Source organism: Pleurodeles waltl, chromosome 4_2 (assembly GCF_031143425.1).
Source record: "Pleurodeles waltl isolate 20211129_DDA chromosome 4_2, aPleWal1.hap1.20221129, whole genome shotgun sequence".
Taxonomy (NCBI): domain Eukaryota; kingdom Metazoa; phylum Chordata; class Amphibia; order Caudata; family Salamandridae; genus Pleurodeles; species Pleurodeles waltl.
The window spans coordinates 501,461,031-501,475,439 of NC_090443.1; the positions used below are offsets into that span (position 1 = coordinate 501,461,031).

The 14,409-nt window shown below is 44.3% G+C and overlaps 1 protein-coding gene across 4 annotated transcripts in view; it reads right to left on the reverse strand.

The window, feature by feature from the left end:
• Window positions 1-12,296: 12,296 nt before the first annotated feature.
• Window positions 12,297-14,409, reverse strand: part of GCDH (glutaryl-CoA dehydrogenase) — a 183,147-nt gene continuing 181,034 nt past the window's right edge. For all 4 annotated transcript variants that reach the window (XM_069231970.1, XM_069231968.1, XM_069231969.1 and 1 more), the window contains one exon: window positions 12,297-13,802. In XM_069231970.1, coding sequence (XP_069088071.1) covers window positions 13,729-13,802 — 74 coding nt within the window. In that variant the 3' untranslated portion in view covers window positions 12,297-13,728. The remainder of the gene's footprint in view (window positions 13,803-14,409) is intronic.

Below are 14,409 nucleotides of genomic sequence, written 5' to 3' on the forward strand. Positions count from 1 at the left end.
TTGGGGGGGACCGAAAACCCCTAGACACCAGGGATATTTTTTTTTTTTCCTTCTTTTATGTGTAAAGAGCGACCCCTTCGGCAAGGGTCGCTCCCTGGGGGCCCAAATAGTTTTAGGCCATTTCTGCCCCCCTGGGGGCAGTACAGCCTAATATAATTAGGCCGATCTGCCCTCGGGGGGGCAGAAACCACTAGATACCAGGGATTATTTTTGTTTTTTTTACTTTGAAATGGACATGAGGTGAGTGGCCCATTGGGCAAGGGCAGCGGCCCAGGGGGGCAAATCATTTTTGCCCCATTTCTGCCCCCGGGGGCAGATCGGTCTAATATAATTAGGCCGATCTGCCCCTACGGGGGGAAAAGAAACCCTAGACACTAGGGATAATTTTTTTGGGGGGTGTTTATTTTTCTTTTATGTGTAAGGAGTGACCCCTTCGGCAAGGGAGGCTCCCTTTTAGGCCATTTCTGCCCCCAGGGGGTGGGGGCAGAAACCACTAGACAAGAGGGAGTTTAAAAAAAATTATTAAGGATTGGTGTGTGTGTGTATGTGTGTGTTTTGTCTGGGGGGGCTGCCCCTTGGGCAAGGGTCGCTCCCCATGAGGGCACATTACTGTTGGCTATATCTGCCCATCTTGGGGGCAGATCGGCCTATTTTTGGAAGGCCCATTTGCCCCCAAAGGGGGCAGAAAGCCCACCAGAGAAGATTTTTTTTCAAAAATAGAGGGTGAGGGAATGGCCATACCCCCCACCCCAAATAAATGGGGCCAAAGGTGTTCTGCCCACCAGTGGTCAGATTGGGCAATTACCCCGATCCACATCCCGGGGGGGCAGAAAGTCTACTAGAGGGCATGGAATTTAAAAAAAAAAAAAAAAAAAAAGAGTGGGGTGTTGGCTACAAACCAGTATGGGCTTGGTTATGCCCCCACCCCAACTGAAGGGGGTGACAGTCTTTCAGCTCTCCCCGGCACACTAAAACATCTTACCCCACGGCAAGCAAGAAGACATTTGATTATTTTGGGTTTTGGTTTTACATTTGGGCCATGAGAGCTTGGTAACTCTCAAAATCGTCCCACTTGGAATAGTGAGGGCTGCACTTTTTTGACTTTGGGACGCTGCCATGTAGAAAAATTCACAAGACCCAGACACATCTGAAAACTAAACATCTGGTTTATTCCAGGGTGGTGTGCTTCACATGCACCCTGGTCCATTTTCTTACCCACAATGCCCTGCATCTCCAACTTTGCTGGAAATTACACATTTTTCCCACATTTTTGTGATGGAACCTTCCGGAATCTGGAGGAATCCACAAAATTCCTACCACCCAACATTGCCCCATCTATACTGATAAAAATTCTGCTGTACTTGTCAGTCTAAAAATGTTTTTTTTCAAACTGCCCTTTTGGACCCGCTTTGGTTCCCCATCAATTTTGACATGTTTTTGGCTCTTCCCTGTCACAGGCACTTGGCCCACCTACACACGTGAGGTATCATTTTTACTGGGAGACTGAGGGGAATGTTAGGCAGTAGTAAATTTGTCCTGGTGCGGTGATCCCACACTGAAATGAGGGGAAAAAAGTGATTGTTTAGCTAAATTTCAGGATTGCTGAGGATTCTGGGTAAGAAATCATTGGGGGATCCACGCTAGTCACACCTCCCTGGACTCCCTCAGGTGTCTAGTTTTCAGAAATGTCTGGGTTTGGTAGGTTTCCCTAGATGGCTGCTGAGCCCAGGACAAAAAACGCAGGTGCCCTCCCCCACCAAAAAAATCCCAGGTAGTTTTGTATTTGATAATTTTGATGTGTCCAGATAGTGTTTTTGGGCATTTCCTGTCGCGGGCACGAGGCCTACCCACACAAGTGAGGCATCATTTTTATCAGGAGACTTGGGGGAACGCTGGGTGGAAGGAAATTTGTGGCTCCTCTTAGATTCCAGAACTTTCTGTCACCGAAATGTGAGGAGAAAGTGTTTTTTAAGCCAAATTTGGAGGTTTGCAAAGGATTCTGGGTAACAGAACCTGGTGAGAGCCCCCACAAGTCACCCCATCTTGGATTCCCTTGGTGTCTAGATTTAAAAAATGGGCAGGTTTGGTAGGTTTCCCTAGGTGCCGGCTGAGTTAGAGTCCAAAATCCACAGCTAGGCACTTTGCAAAAAAACACTTCTGTTTTCGTTGGGAAAATGTGATGTGTCCACTTTGTGTTTTGGAGCATTTCCTGTAGTGGGCACTAGGCCTACCCACACAAGTGAGGTATCATTTTTATCGGGAGACTTGGGGGAAACGCTGGGTGGAAGGAAATTTGTGGCTCCTTGTAGGAGGCTGGCCTGGCTCATAGTGGGTACCAGTGGTACTTACACCTTGTGCCAGGTCCAGTTATCCCTTATTAGTAGATTAGTAGTGTTCTAGCAGCTTAGGCTGATAGAGTTAGCTATAGCAGAGCAGCTTAAGCTGAACTAGGAGACATGCAATGCTCCTGCTATACCACTTACATCATATAGGTACTATATCATAAGAAAGAATACTCAGGGTTACTAAAAATAAAGGTACTTTATTTTAGTGACAATGTGCCAAAAATATCTAAGAGGATATACTCCCTTAGGAGGTAAGTAAAATACACAAAATATACACACAAACCAAAATCAGGTAAGAGAAACAGTCAGAACGTAGTGCAAACACTGTAGACTACAATAGGATGCAATAGATCTAGGGGCAACACAAACCATATACTAAGAAAGTGGAATGCAAACCACACATGGACCCCTAGGCTAGTGTAGTGTGTAGAGGGTTGTTGGGAGTGTAAGAAAACACTAAGGGTGGCTAAGATTCCCCACCGCAAGACCCTGGAAAGTAGGAGTAAAGTACTACTATTTCCCCAGAAACACACTAGAGTTGTGATAGAGGATTTTGCAAAGATCACAACAGACTGCAAAGCACTGAAGACGGATTCCTGGACCTGAGGACCTTGAAAGGAAGGGGACGAAGTCCAAGAGTCGTGAAAGTGTCCAGGGAGGGCAGGAGCCCACTAAAATCCAGATGAAGGTGCAAAATGGCTGCCTCCGGAAGAAAGAAGCTGAAGATTCTGCAATAACGAAAGGTGCTAGGAACTTCTCCTTCGTGCAGAAGATGTCCCACGGAGGGCTGGAGGATGCAGAGTTGTTTCCTTGGCAAAAGACTGTAAACAAGCCTTGCTAGCTGCAAGAGTCGCAGTTGAAGAAAAAGGGTGCTGCCCGGGCCCAGGAAGGACCAGGATGTCGCCACTTGGAAGAGGAGACTGAGGAGGCCCTCAGCAACGTAGAGAGCCCACGCACAAGAAGGAAGCACCCGCAGAAGTCCTTGAACACGGGTTCAAGAAGTCTGAACACGGCGGTCGTCTCAACAGTGCAAAAGGGGGTCCCAAGACACCGGAGATCAACTCAGGGAGCTGAGCGTCGCAGGACAGAGTGCTGGGGACCAAGGCTTGGCTGTGCATGAAGGATTTTGTGGAAATGTGCACAGAAGCCCTTGTAGCTGTAGTTCACACGGTGCACAGGATTACTGTCTGGAGAGGGGAGGCAAGGACTTACCTCCTCCAAATTTGGACAGTTGGACCACTTGACAGTCTGGGTCACTAGGGTCCACGACCTGTGTTCCAGGGGCCACACTCGTGAGGATGAGAGGGGTCCCAGAGTACCGGTGACGCTGAAGTTTGGTGCCCGCTGAAGCAGGGGGAAGATTCAGTCGACCCACAGGAGATTCTTCGTGGCTTCCAGTGCAGGATGAAGGCAGGCAGCCCCTAAAGCATGCACCACCAGGAAACAGTCGAGAAAGCCGACAGGATTAGGCGCTATAATGTTGCTGGTAGTTTTGTTGCAGTTTTGCAGGCATCCTGGAGCAGTCAGCAGTCGATCCTTGGCAGAAGTCGAAGAGAGAGGTGCAGAGGAACTCTGGTGAATTCTTGCAAGTTGTTATCTGAGGAAAAGCCCTCTGGAGAAACCCTAAATAGCCCTCAGAGTAGGATTGGCCACCTAGTCAGGTAATCACCTATCAGGAGGGGACTCTGACGTCACCTGCTGGCACTGGCCACTCAGTGGCCTCCAGAGTGCCCTCACACCTCTGGATCCAAGAAGGCAGAGGTCTGGGACACACTGGAGGAGCTCTGGGCACCACCCCTGGGGTGGTGATGGACAAGGGAGTGGTCACTCCCCTTTCCTTTGTCCAGTTTTACACCACAGCAGGGACTGGGGGTTCCCTAAACCGGTGTAGACTGGCTTATGGAAGGAGGGCACCATCTGTGCCCTTGAAAGCATTTCCAGAGGCTGGGAGAGGCTACTCCTCCCCTGCCTTTAACACCTATTTCCAAAGGGAGAGGGTGTAACACCCTTTCTCAGAGGAAATTCTTTGTTCTGCCTTCCTGGGACTGGGCTGCCCAGACCCCAGGACGGCAGAACCCTGTCTGTCAGGTGGCAGCAGCGGCAGCTGCAGAGAAAACCCCAGAAAGCTGGTCTGGCAGTACCCGGGGTCCACAGTGGAGCCAGTGGGGTGCATGGAATTGTGTCCCCAATACCAGATTTGGCATGGGGGGGAAATTCCATGATCTTAGACATGTCACATGGCCATGTTCGGAGTTACCATTGTGAAGCTACACATAGCTATTGACCTATATGTAGTGCACGCATGTAATGGTGTCCCCGCACTCACAAAGTCCGGGGAATTGGCCCTGAACTATGTGGGGTCACCTTTGCTAGTGCAAGGTTACCCTCACACTTTGTAACTTTGCACCTAACCTTCAGCATGTGGAGGTTAGACATATAGGTGACTTATAAGTTACTCAAGTGCAGTAGAAATGGCTGTGAAATAACATGTGCATTATTTCACTCAGGCTGCAGTGGCAGTCATGTGTAAAGGGTTGTCTGAGCTCCCTATGGGAGGCAAACAAAATGCTGCAGCCCATAGGGATCTCCTGGAACCCCAATACCCTGGGTACCTAGGTACCATATACTAGGGAATTATAAGGGTGTTCCTGTGTGCCAATTGAAATTGGTTTAAAGTGGCCACTAGCCTATAGTGACAAATTTAAAGGCAGAGAGAGCATAAGCACTGAGGTTCTGGTTAGCAGAGCCTCAGTGACACAGTCAGTCACTACACAGGTATACACATTCAAGCCACAAACTATGAGCACTGGGGTCCTGGCTAGCAGGATCCCAGTGAGACAGGCAAAAACAAACTGACATACATGTAAAAATGGGGGTAACATGCCAGGCAAGATGGTACTTTCCTACACTACTCTCAGATTCCAGGACTTTGTCACCAAAATGAGAGGAAAAAGTGTTTTTTTTAACCAAATTTTGAGGTTTTCAAAGGATTCTGGGAACAGAACCTAGTCAGAGCCCCACAAGTCACCTCATCATGGATTCCCCTAGGTCTCTAGTTTTTAAAAATGTGCAGGTTTGGTAGGTTTCCCTAGGTGCCAGCTGAGCTAAGGCCAAAATCCACAGTTAGGCACTTTGCAAAAAACACCTCTGTTTTCTTTGGGAAAATGTGATGTGTCCATGTTGTGTTTTGGGGCATTTCCTGTCGTGGGCACTGGCCTACCCACACAAGTGAGGTATCATTTTTATCAAGAGAATTGGGGGTACGCTGGGAGGAAGGAAATTTGTGGCTGCTCTCAGATTCCAGAACGTTCTGTCACCGAAATGTGAGGAGAAAGTGTTTTTTTTAGCCAAATTTTGAGGTTTGCAAAGGATTCTGGGTAACAAAACCTGATGAGAGCCCCACAAGTCACCTCTTCTTGGATTCCCCTAGGTGTCTAGTTTTCAAACATGTTCAGGTTTGCTAGGTTTCCCTAGGTGCCGGTTGAGCTAGAGGCCAAAATCCACAGTTAGGCACTTTGCAAAAAACAGCTCTGTTTTCTTTGGGAAAATATGATGTGTCCACGTTGTGTTTTGGGGCATTTTCTGTCGCAGGCGCTGAGCCTACCCACACAAGTGAGATACCATTTTTATCTGGAGACTTGGGGGGAACACTGAGTGGAAGGAAATTTGTGGCTCCTCTCAGATTCCAGAACTTTCTGTCACCAAAATGAGAGGAACAAGTGTTTTTTTTTTTGGCCAAATTTTGAGGTTTGCAAAGGGTTCTGGGTAACAGAACCTGGTCAGAGCCCCACAAGGCACCCCATCTTGGATTCCCCTAGGTGTCTAGTTTTCAAAAATGCGCAGGTTTGCTAGGTTTCCCTAGGTGCCGGCTGAGCTAGAGGTCAAAATCTCCAGCTAGGCACTTTGCAAAATACACATGCAAATTTAATGTAAAAATGTGAGGTGTCCATGTTGCGTTTCCTGTCGTCAGCATTAGACCTACCCACGCAAGCGAGGTATTATCGGGAGACTTTGGGAAACACAGAATAGCAGAACTAGTGTTATTGCCCCTTGTTTTTCTCTTCATTTTTTCCTTCCAAATGTAAGACAGTGTGTAAAAAAGATGTCTAATTAAGAAATGCCCTGTAATTCACATGCTAGTATGGGCACACTGGAATTCAGAGATGTGCAAATAACAACTGCTTCTCAACACCTTATCTTGTGCCCATTTTGGAAATACAAAGGTTTTCTTGCTACCTATTTTTCACTCTATTTCAGCAAATGAATTGCTGTATACCTGGTATAGAATGAAAACCCATTGCAAGGTGCAGCTCATTTATTGGCTCTGGGTACCTAGGGTTCTTGATGAACCTACAAGCCCTATATATCCCCGCAACCAGAAGAGTCCAGCAGACGTAACAGTATATTGCTTTCAAAAATCTGACATCGCAGGAAAAAGTTAGAGTAAAACATTGAGAAAAATTGCAGTTTCTTTCACCTCAATTTCAATATTTTTTATTTCAGCTGTTATTTTCTGTAGGAAACCCTTGTGGGATCTACACAAATTACCCCTTGCTGAATTCTGAATTCTGCCTACATTTCCAAAATGTTTAGCTTTCTGGGATCCAGCATTGGTTTCACACCCATTTCTGTCACTAAGTGGAAGGAGGCTGAATGCACAAAAAATAGTAAAAATGGGGTATGTCCCAGTAAAATGCCAAAATTGTGTTGAAAAATGTGGTTTACGGATTCAAGTCTGCCTGTTCCTGAAAGCTGGTGATTTTAGCACCGCAAACCCTTTGTTGATGCCATCTTCAGGGGAAAAACCACAAGCCTTCTTCTGCAGCCCTTTTTTCCATTTTTTTTTTTTTTTTAAACAACAAATGTTTCGCTGTATTTTGACTAATTTCTTGGTCTCCTTCAAGAGAACCCACAAAGTCTGGGTACCTCTAGAATCCCTAGGATGTTGGGAAAAAAGGACGCAGATTTGGTGTGGGTAGTTTATGTGGACAAAAAGTTGTGAGGGCCTAAGCGCGAACTGCCCCAAATAGCCATTAAAAGTCCTGGCACCGGAGGGGGGAAAGGCCTAGCAGCGAAGGCTAAAGCGCTCTTACTCCCTTGGGCCATGTTCACACTATATGAAATGGCAATAAATACATCTCGGCTGTCTCTGGAACATGTAATTATTTGTTATACATGAACCTTTAATCCTTTGTTGTCGATGATATATGTGAGGGTTATGCTAATTTCATATTTTCTTTGCCTCTTTGGAATTATAACACAAAGTTATTTCTGAATCTGTGTATACAAATGCACGACTTATGTTTTCGTTTAGTATGTTACCAGCATTTGTATGGCACATTTCAGCCATTTGCATGGTCTTATAAAAAATTTCAATCCACATAGTTGTCTGATTTCACATTAACCAGTATCATGGTTATCTAGTGTCATTGGCTTTCCACACTTACAATTCTGACTCCATAGCGTCGGATTTTGGGAACGGAGGTAATATGATATATCACAGTCACTTAATGGTAATATTGCCAGGAGCGCAGTGCTGGCCTTAAGCACCTGCGAGCTAGGCCCATGCGCGGGAAATGTAGACACTTAGGGCCAGATGTAGGTAAGTTAAATTTTGCGACTTGCAATTTGCGAGTCATACCGACTCGCAAATTGCAACTCGCAAAACCAAATGCAGAAAGGTGTCTCAAACACCGTCTGAGACTCGCTATGGGGTCGCAAAGACCCACCTCATGAATATTAATGAGGTGGGTCGCAGTTTGCGACCCCATAGCGAGTCCATGCACTCACAGGGATGGTGGCCTGCTGGAGACAGCAGACCTCCATGTCTGTGACTGCTTTTTTAATAACGCAGTTTTTTTTTTTTCTTTTTGCAGCCCGTTTTCCTTAAAGGAAAACGGGCTGCAAAAAGAAAAACTTCCAAAACCATTTGGTTTTGGTTATTTCAGAGTATGCAGTGGTCCATAGGACCACTGTCTGCTCTGAAAAAACATTTTATTTGGCATTCACAATTGCGAATGAGTTACCACCCACTTCAAGTGGGTGGTAACTGTGAGATGATTTGCGACCGCATTTGCGGTCACAAAGCAACTCAGCATGGCGATACGGTCGCAAATAGGAAGGGAACACCCCTTCCCATTTGCGAGTCGCAGCCTCAAATTGCGAGTCGGTACCGACTTGCAATTTGAGGTTGTGCATCGCGTTAGGCCTTTTGCACGCCGCAAACTGCGTTTTTCACAGTTTGCGACGTGCAAAAGGCTTCCTACATCTGGCCCTTAAAGAGGACGAGCGGGAGGAGGCATCAAAACTGTTTTCGCCCAGCGCGCTCTCTGAGCAAAGACCAGCTTCGTTGCATTAAAATGTGTCTTATTATCTAAAACTATTAGTACAAGGTGTTCTGATCTAGGTTCTGGCCCAGATTGTAGAACTCTCCGTGATACTGAGACTTTTTGATACTTGTTGTGTTACCTTTGTCTACGCGTCGTTACTCAAAATTTATTGTTCGGCGCTATTTAAAGCCCCTCATAAAAAATATACAAAGGCATTAACTGATATTTGTTATAATTACACAACTGACAAGGAGAGCTATGCTTTGCTTCTACATAGATACCTAGGCGGTACTATACATATTTAAATATTCATTTTCAATTAACAGAAAAACTAAAGTGATCAGTTTTGTCTTTTTGGCAGCAACGCATAAAACAATCAACCAGTATCAGCTGCCACTACCTTACAATAAAGGGCACTGCAATTATGCGGCAAGAAAAAGGCAAATCTGCCTAGTATTTGTCCTCATTGATTAAAGCACCTGAGGAAAGGAAGTCTACTGAGAGGAGAGCCATTACAATTCAGCACACTTCCCCATGCCCCTTGATCGATGGCACATTCCCTGGGGTGGGAGCGTGGCTCACCCTTCCAGGGTGATGAGTGAACGTAGGAATTCAAAATACTTTGTAAAACGTCTCTAGCTAGTAAGTACTGAAACAAATGGGACGAGTTCACTCCAGCGGTGTCCCAAATCGCAAATACCTCAGGAGAAAAAGCAATGGGGCAAGCGGATGGGGGGAGAAGAAGTAGACACGAAGGAGGATGGAGAGGGGTGGGTGGGAGGTGTGTTATAAGACGAAACAGGGATAGGAGTAAGGGGAGAGAAGTAACAGACGAGGGAAGGGGATTGGGAGGGGAAAGAAGCAACATAAATGGGATATGGGAGTGCCTCAAAACACAAGCACACATGTAGAGTGCTTGAAAACAAAATAGTTACTCCTAAAAACTGGAGCAGTGGAAGGGCACGTACTTAGTCCATGCTCCAAGGGTGGGACAAACTCAAGAGACAATATGATGCATACATCCTGTGCCAAATACAAAAGAAGCAAATGTGAGCCATGCTGAAACTAACCAATAGTAAGTCTATGAGCAGGTTGTAGCCCACTAAAAGTAAACAAAATACCTTGAACAGACAGCGCATGCCCTGTCTATGCAAAACCTAAAAAATAATGTGATCCTTTTATATTTTATATGTCCTGACCGTGAAAATGTGGAATTGTCATTTTCACTGTAGCAAGGCTGGTAGTCTCAATGGCTAACCTGGGGTTACATCAACATCTTAGAGGCTGCCACTTAAGCTAGGCAGATACAAGTCACACCTTAGCCTGCCCACTCCTTTGTGAGGTAGACAGGCTGGCATGTCTTCCAGAGGGCGAATCCATTGCAGAGCCGGTTCTTCATAAGGGGTGGCTTAGTATACTCAACACATCTCAGGGAGTGCCCATACCTCTGACCAAGGGAAGAAAAGTTGTTTAGTGCCAATCTCCAAGAAAGTCATGCAAGAGTGGGTAGGAATGCCCCATAGGAATTTGCCTTCATTTTGTAGGAAGTCCTCACCACCCCAAATTGAAAATTGGCATTAAAGTGGCACCCCTGTCTTTCAGCTTCATAACACAACTGGGCTCGGAAATAACAGAACTAGGACTGCACCTGCTCAACCTGTGGACGTTAGAAAGAAAGGCTGCACCCAAGAGGACTGCAACTGCTGAACCAAGTCAAGACTTCTAAAAGAGAAGGGTTGCAGCTGCTTTTGAGCTTGGTCAGAGAGATTCCAAGCGCTGGACCTGTTCCCACTTGTGCCAAGGACCAGTGAGTAGTCTCCAATGTCTAGATGGCTAGCCTCCTGTTAAGCTTAAGGGACACAAAAGCTAAAAAATAATTCATGTACCTGCAAAGTGCCCAGCTGACCAGTTGCCACTGTATCTGCCCTGTGCTCCACTGCTGTAGCCTGAGAGATCGAGTCCTAGACCCCAAGAGGTTCCTCCCAGGTTCTGAACCCTTGGCTGGTGCTAGAATGTACTCTTTCTTCTCACAGAATTGCAAATGGGGAGTCTAAAGCAAAAGTTAATGTTTTTTGGGCACAGACTTTGAGGCTCTTACACTACTGCTACTTGCCAGTTAGTAGGTAACCTCAAACGCAGTCAAGATCCAAGGCTTCTACCGGACTGCTGTATTTCGCCTGTCTGTTGATGACGAACCCTACTCAAGCTGCTGAGGACCACGCAGATGAGCACGTCTTCGAGAAAAAGAAACAAAAACGTTCCCAAGTGTGAAGGCAAAAGTTTGACTGAGACCAATCAGGCCCCAGTATCCAACCCACACTCCTTTGTAGTCTGGCTGTAACTTTGATTTTGGCCCAGACTACCATGTTCGAGGCACACAGACAACCTCTAAGAGTGAAAGGCAGTGATTTATAAAGTGTTTTGCGTGAACTGGAGTGGTTTATGAAAACACTGCAAAAATCATAACTCAAGTTCCCTTCATCAGATTTTTGTCGCTTTTGTGTCAATATAAAGATGAAGATAAAGATATATAATATTTGTATACATTGGAATGGGATTTTTATTTTGTACTGTTTCTTACTTATTGACTGTTTTGGTACTTGTAAACACTTTACACTTGTTTTCCTTCGACTTAAGCCTAACTGCCCTGTGCCACAGCTATCCAGGCCTGAACTAAGCTTTGATTTAAATAAATTCAACTGGATTTGATAAAGAATAGTGCCATTATTATTTGGTGAGGACTCACAGCTTCCCCAGCTAATAAGCAGTTTCTAACAATCGCTAAAGCCAAATTACAATTTGCTTCAAGAATATTCCACCATAATTCTATAACAGCATACAGGAAAAGGCCCGACCAAGGGCCTGATTCAAAGTTTAGTGGATGGGTTAGTCAGTCACAAATGTGACTGACATCCGCGCCACCTAGTTACAAGTGGCATAGGACACAATGTACGTACGTTAGACAGAATATCTGTAACGTTTGTGCTGGAGTAACCTGTCTGCCACAAACTCTAAATCAGGACCCAGGTTTTCCTTTTCAAAGTTTCACTGATAAAATCTTCCTGGAAGGTCGAAGTACATTTTTAACCCCAAAGTCCACTGTCTCGTCCGTGGGAGCTCAACCAGGTGCTATCTAAAGTACTGAGTTCTACATCTGAGACCATTCACAAAACTTAATTTCACCATCTCTAGTGGAAGACAGGATTTTTAGCAGCTATCACCTCAGCATGCAGAATTATTAAGTTGCGGGCTTTCTCTGCTGTCGAACCATGTACTAGTTTCCATTTTAATTGAGTGGTCAGGAGAACTCGTTCTTTCTTCCTTCCTAAAATAGTTTTATAATTCCATATTAATCAGAAAGTTACACTCCCAGTCTTCTTCAGTAATTCAGCTACACCAGCAGAGTGTGCCTTTCTTTTGTGTTTCTCGCTGGATAACACCAAAACCTTTAGAAAATGTAAACATATTTTTTTCCAACTATGACACCAGACCTACAGGTTGAGCTACCTTGAAACAACCTATTCCTTGTTGGATTGTTTCTTCTTGGATCTCTTTTTCACCAGTTGGCTAACCAGCCACTGCCACATAAAGCCATTCACCAGAGGAAAAGATGGTAATATAGTCTGGTTGAGAAACATACCTTTAATGGATTTATACAATGTAGCCACACATATATCTGTCCATACATTTATAAGACATGACACTCTCAATTCTGAAGGCGTTACTCTTAGAAATATTTTCGGTTGAGGTTTTACTGCATACAGTTGCCAAGTTCTGCCTTGTAGGAATCACCATTGAAATTATAAACAATGCTCCCTTCTCACTGGTTTGCAAATTCACCCATTTGGTATATGTCTGCAGTTTACTATCTATTCAACTCAGAATGTTCTCCATGAGGCAACTGCCAGTACAAGACCAAGATATCATGGGTTTTGGGAAGCCCAAGGACTCTTAAAGAGACACGATACCTTTTTAACTCTCCTAATGGGAAAAGGCTATCAGGCTGCATTTTCAGCCATTATATTAATCATGATAGACAGCAGTTGTGTTCTAGGTTCTCCAAACTAATTTTGAGAAAAGGATTTAGTTTAAAAAAGCATCTTGCTTTGATGGACTCTGGAGGAATTCTCTCTGCACACACATTATCTAGGGATATGACTTTTGGGGCGTAGCATCCCTCATTTTGTATTGTATGCAGAGTATGAGCAACACGATGATGCGTTTCAGCCTCGTGGCACTGAATACATTGGTGTAATGGAAGCTTAAGTGAGTGTGTGTATATATATATATATATATATGTGTATATATATATATATATATATATATATAGTGGATATACTGTTCTGAGGTGCCTGCGTGCACCACTGAATTACAGTAAAGTTAATTACTCTAATCCGGATTGTACGATGCAAAAACAGGCCTAAAAATTATCATTTCTCCCTTTCCGCTCCTAAAACCCACTTTTTGAATTGACCACCTGCGGCAAAACAGTTAATCTCACAACAAAATCTGGCATGCTGCAGAATGTATAACATGGCTTAAAGAAAGACAAGGTAAAACTGTTTTATTTGGACATGACAGTTACATTTTCAATCACTTGACCCTCTTTTGTAGTAATTAAAAACTGAAGCGTGGCTCTTAGTTGCAAAGGATTCTGTACATATTTACCACTCACTAGACCGTAGGTGTAATTAATGTGGGTTCAAAGGGTTCCTGTTGATAATACAGTGTTCATAAATTCCCCCTATCCTAAAAAGAAAATTGATTAACACAAAAGCCAATTTGTGCTGAGGCATATTCATTTCTACGGTCTGAATGTATCTCAAAATGTTATTGCACCTGACAAAGCTGCCTGAACAGCGGTCTAAAAGGGGACAGTTTCTGGTTTTGCATATCCTCAATGCAGGGCGCTCAATTATTCACAGAAAATGCTTGTGCTTTATCCTGCTGTTGAACTATTTAGAGGACAGCTTGGGCTTCGTCCTGCTTGAGTGCAAAACCTTGACTGATGACTCATCAAGAAGTGCTGCAGAACGAATTTGTGTCAAAAAGGCTTATTTTTCAACTGTGAACGCTTGCAGGCCTGTGATCGCCCTCCCAAGGATCAGTGCGTGCACATCATGCGTCCCTGGAAGGAGAAAAAAAAAATCAAGAAAATTATTAACTAGCTATATTTTATTATAGTTCGCTACACCAGAGATACCTGGACATAATACAGCAGCATACTTAGCAGGGTGGTATGGGCTTGAGTTAGGTAAACAAAACAGATTAGCTGTTTTTTTATTTTTTATTCCAGTATTTAAGAGGAATGGACACTAGAAGAGTTGCACATTTCCAAAGCAATTAACAAGGACATTTAAAAAAACATTGTTTTGAGGTATATTTTTAAAGCCCTACAGATTTGGACGCGGATATCTCAAAGCTCTACCAAAATTCTGGGACAGTGTATCGAAAATTGGAATATAGCACGAGGTTGCCCCTCTATTAAGCTTCGACAGTGATGTAAATTGAGAAGATATACATGGTGTGTAGCAAATTCTACTTGCATTTAAACATAACATTACTAGTGTTATTTTTTTGCAAAGTAGCCTGGCATTGATGCATACAGAATATTTACACTACAATAGAGGATTATCATCATATCTGTAATAATAAGTAGGTAACAGTGAGCAAAGTCAGAATTTCTCTTATTTGGTAGCCCAGCTACTAGGCACAATCCAAAGGCCATTGTTTTT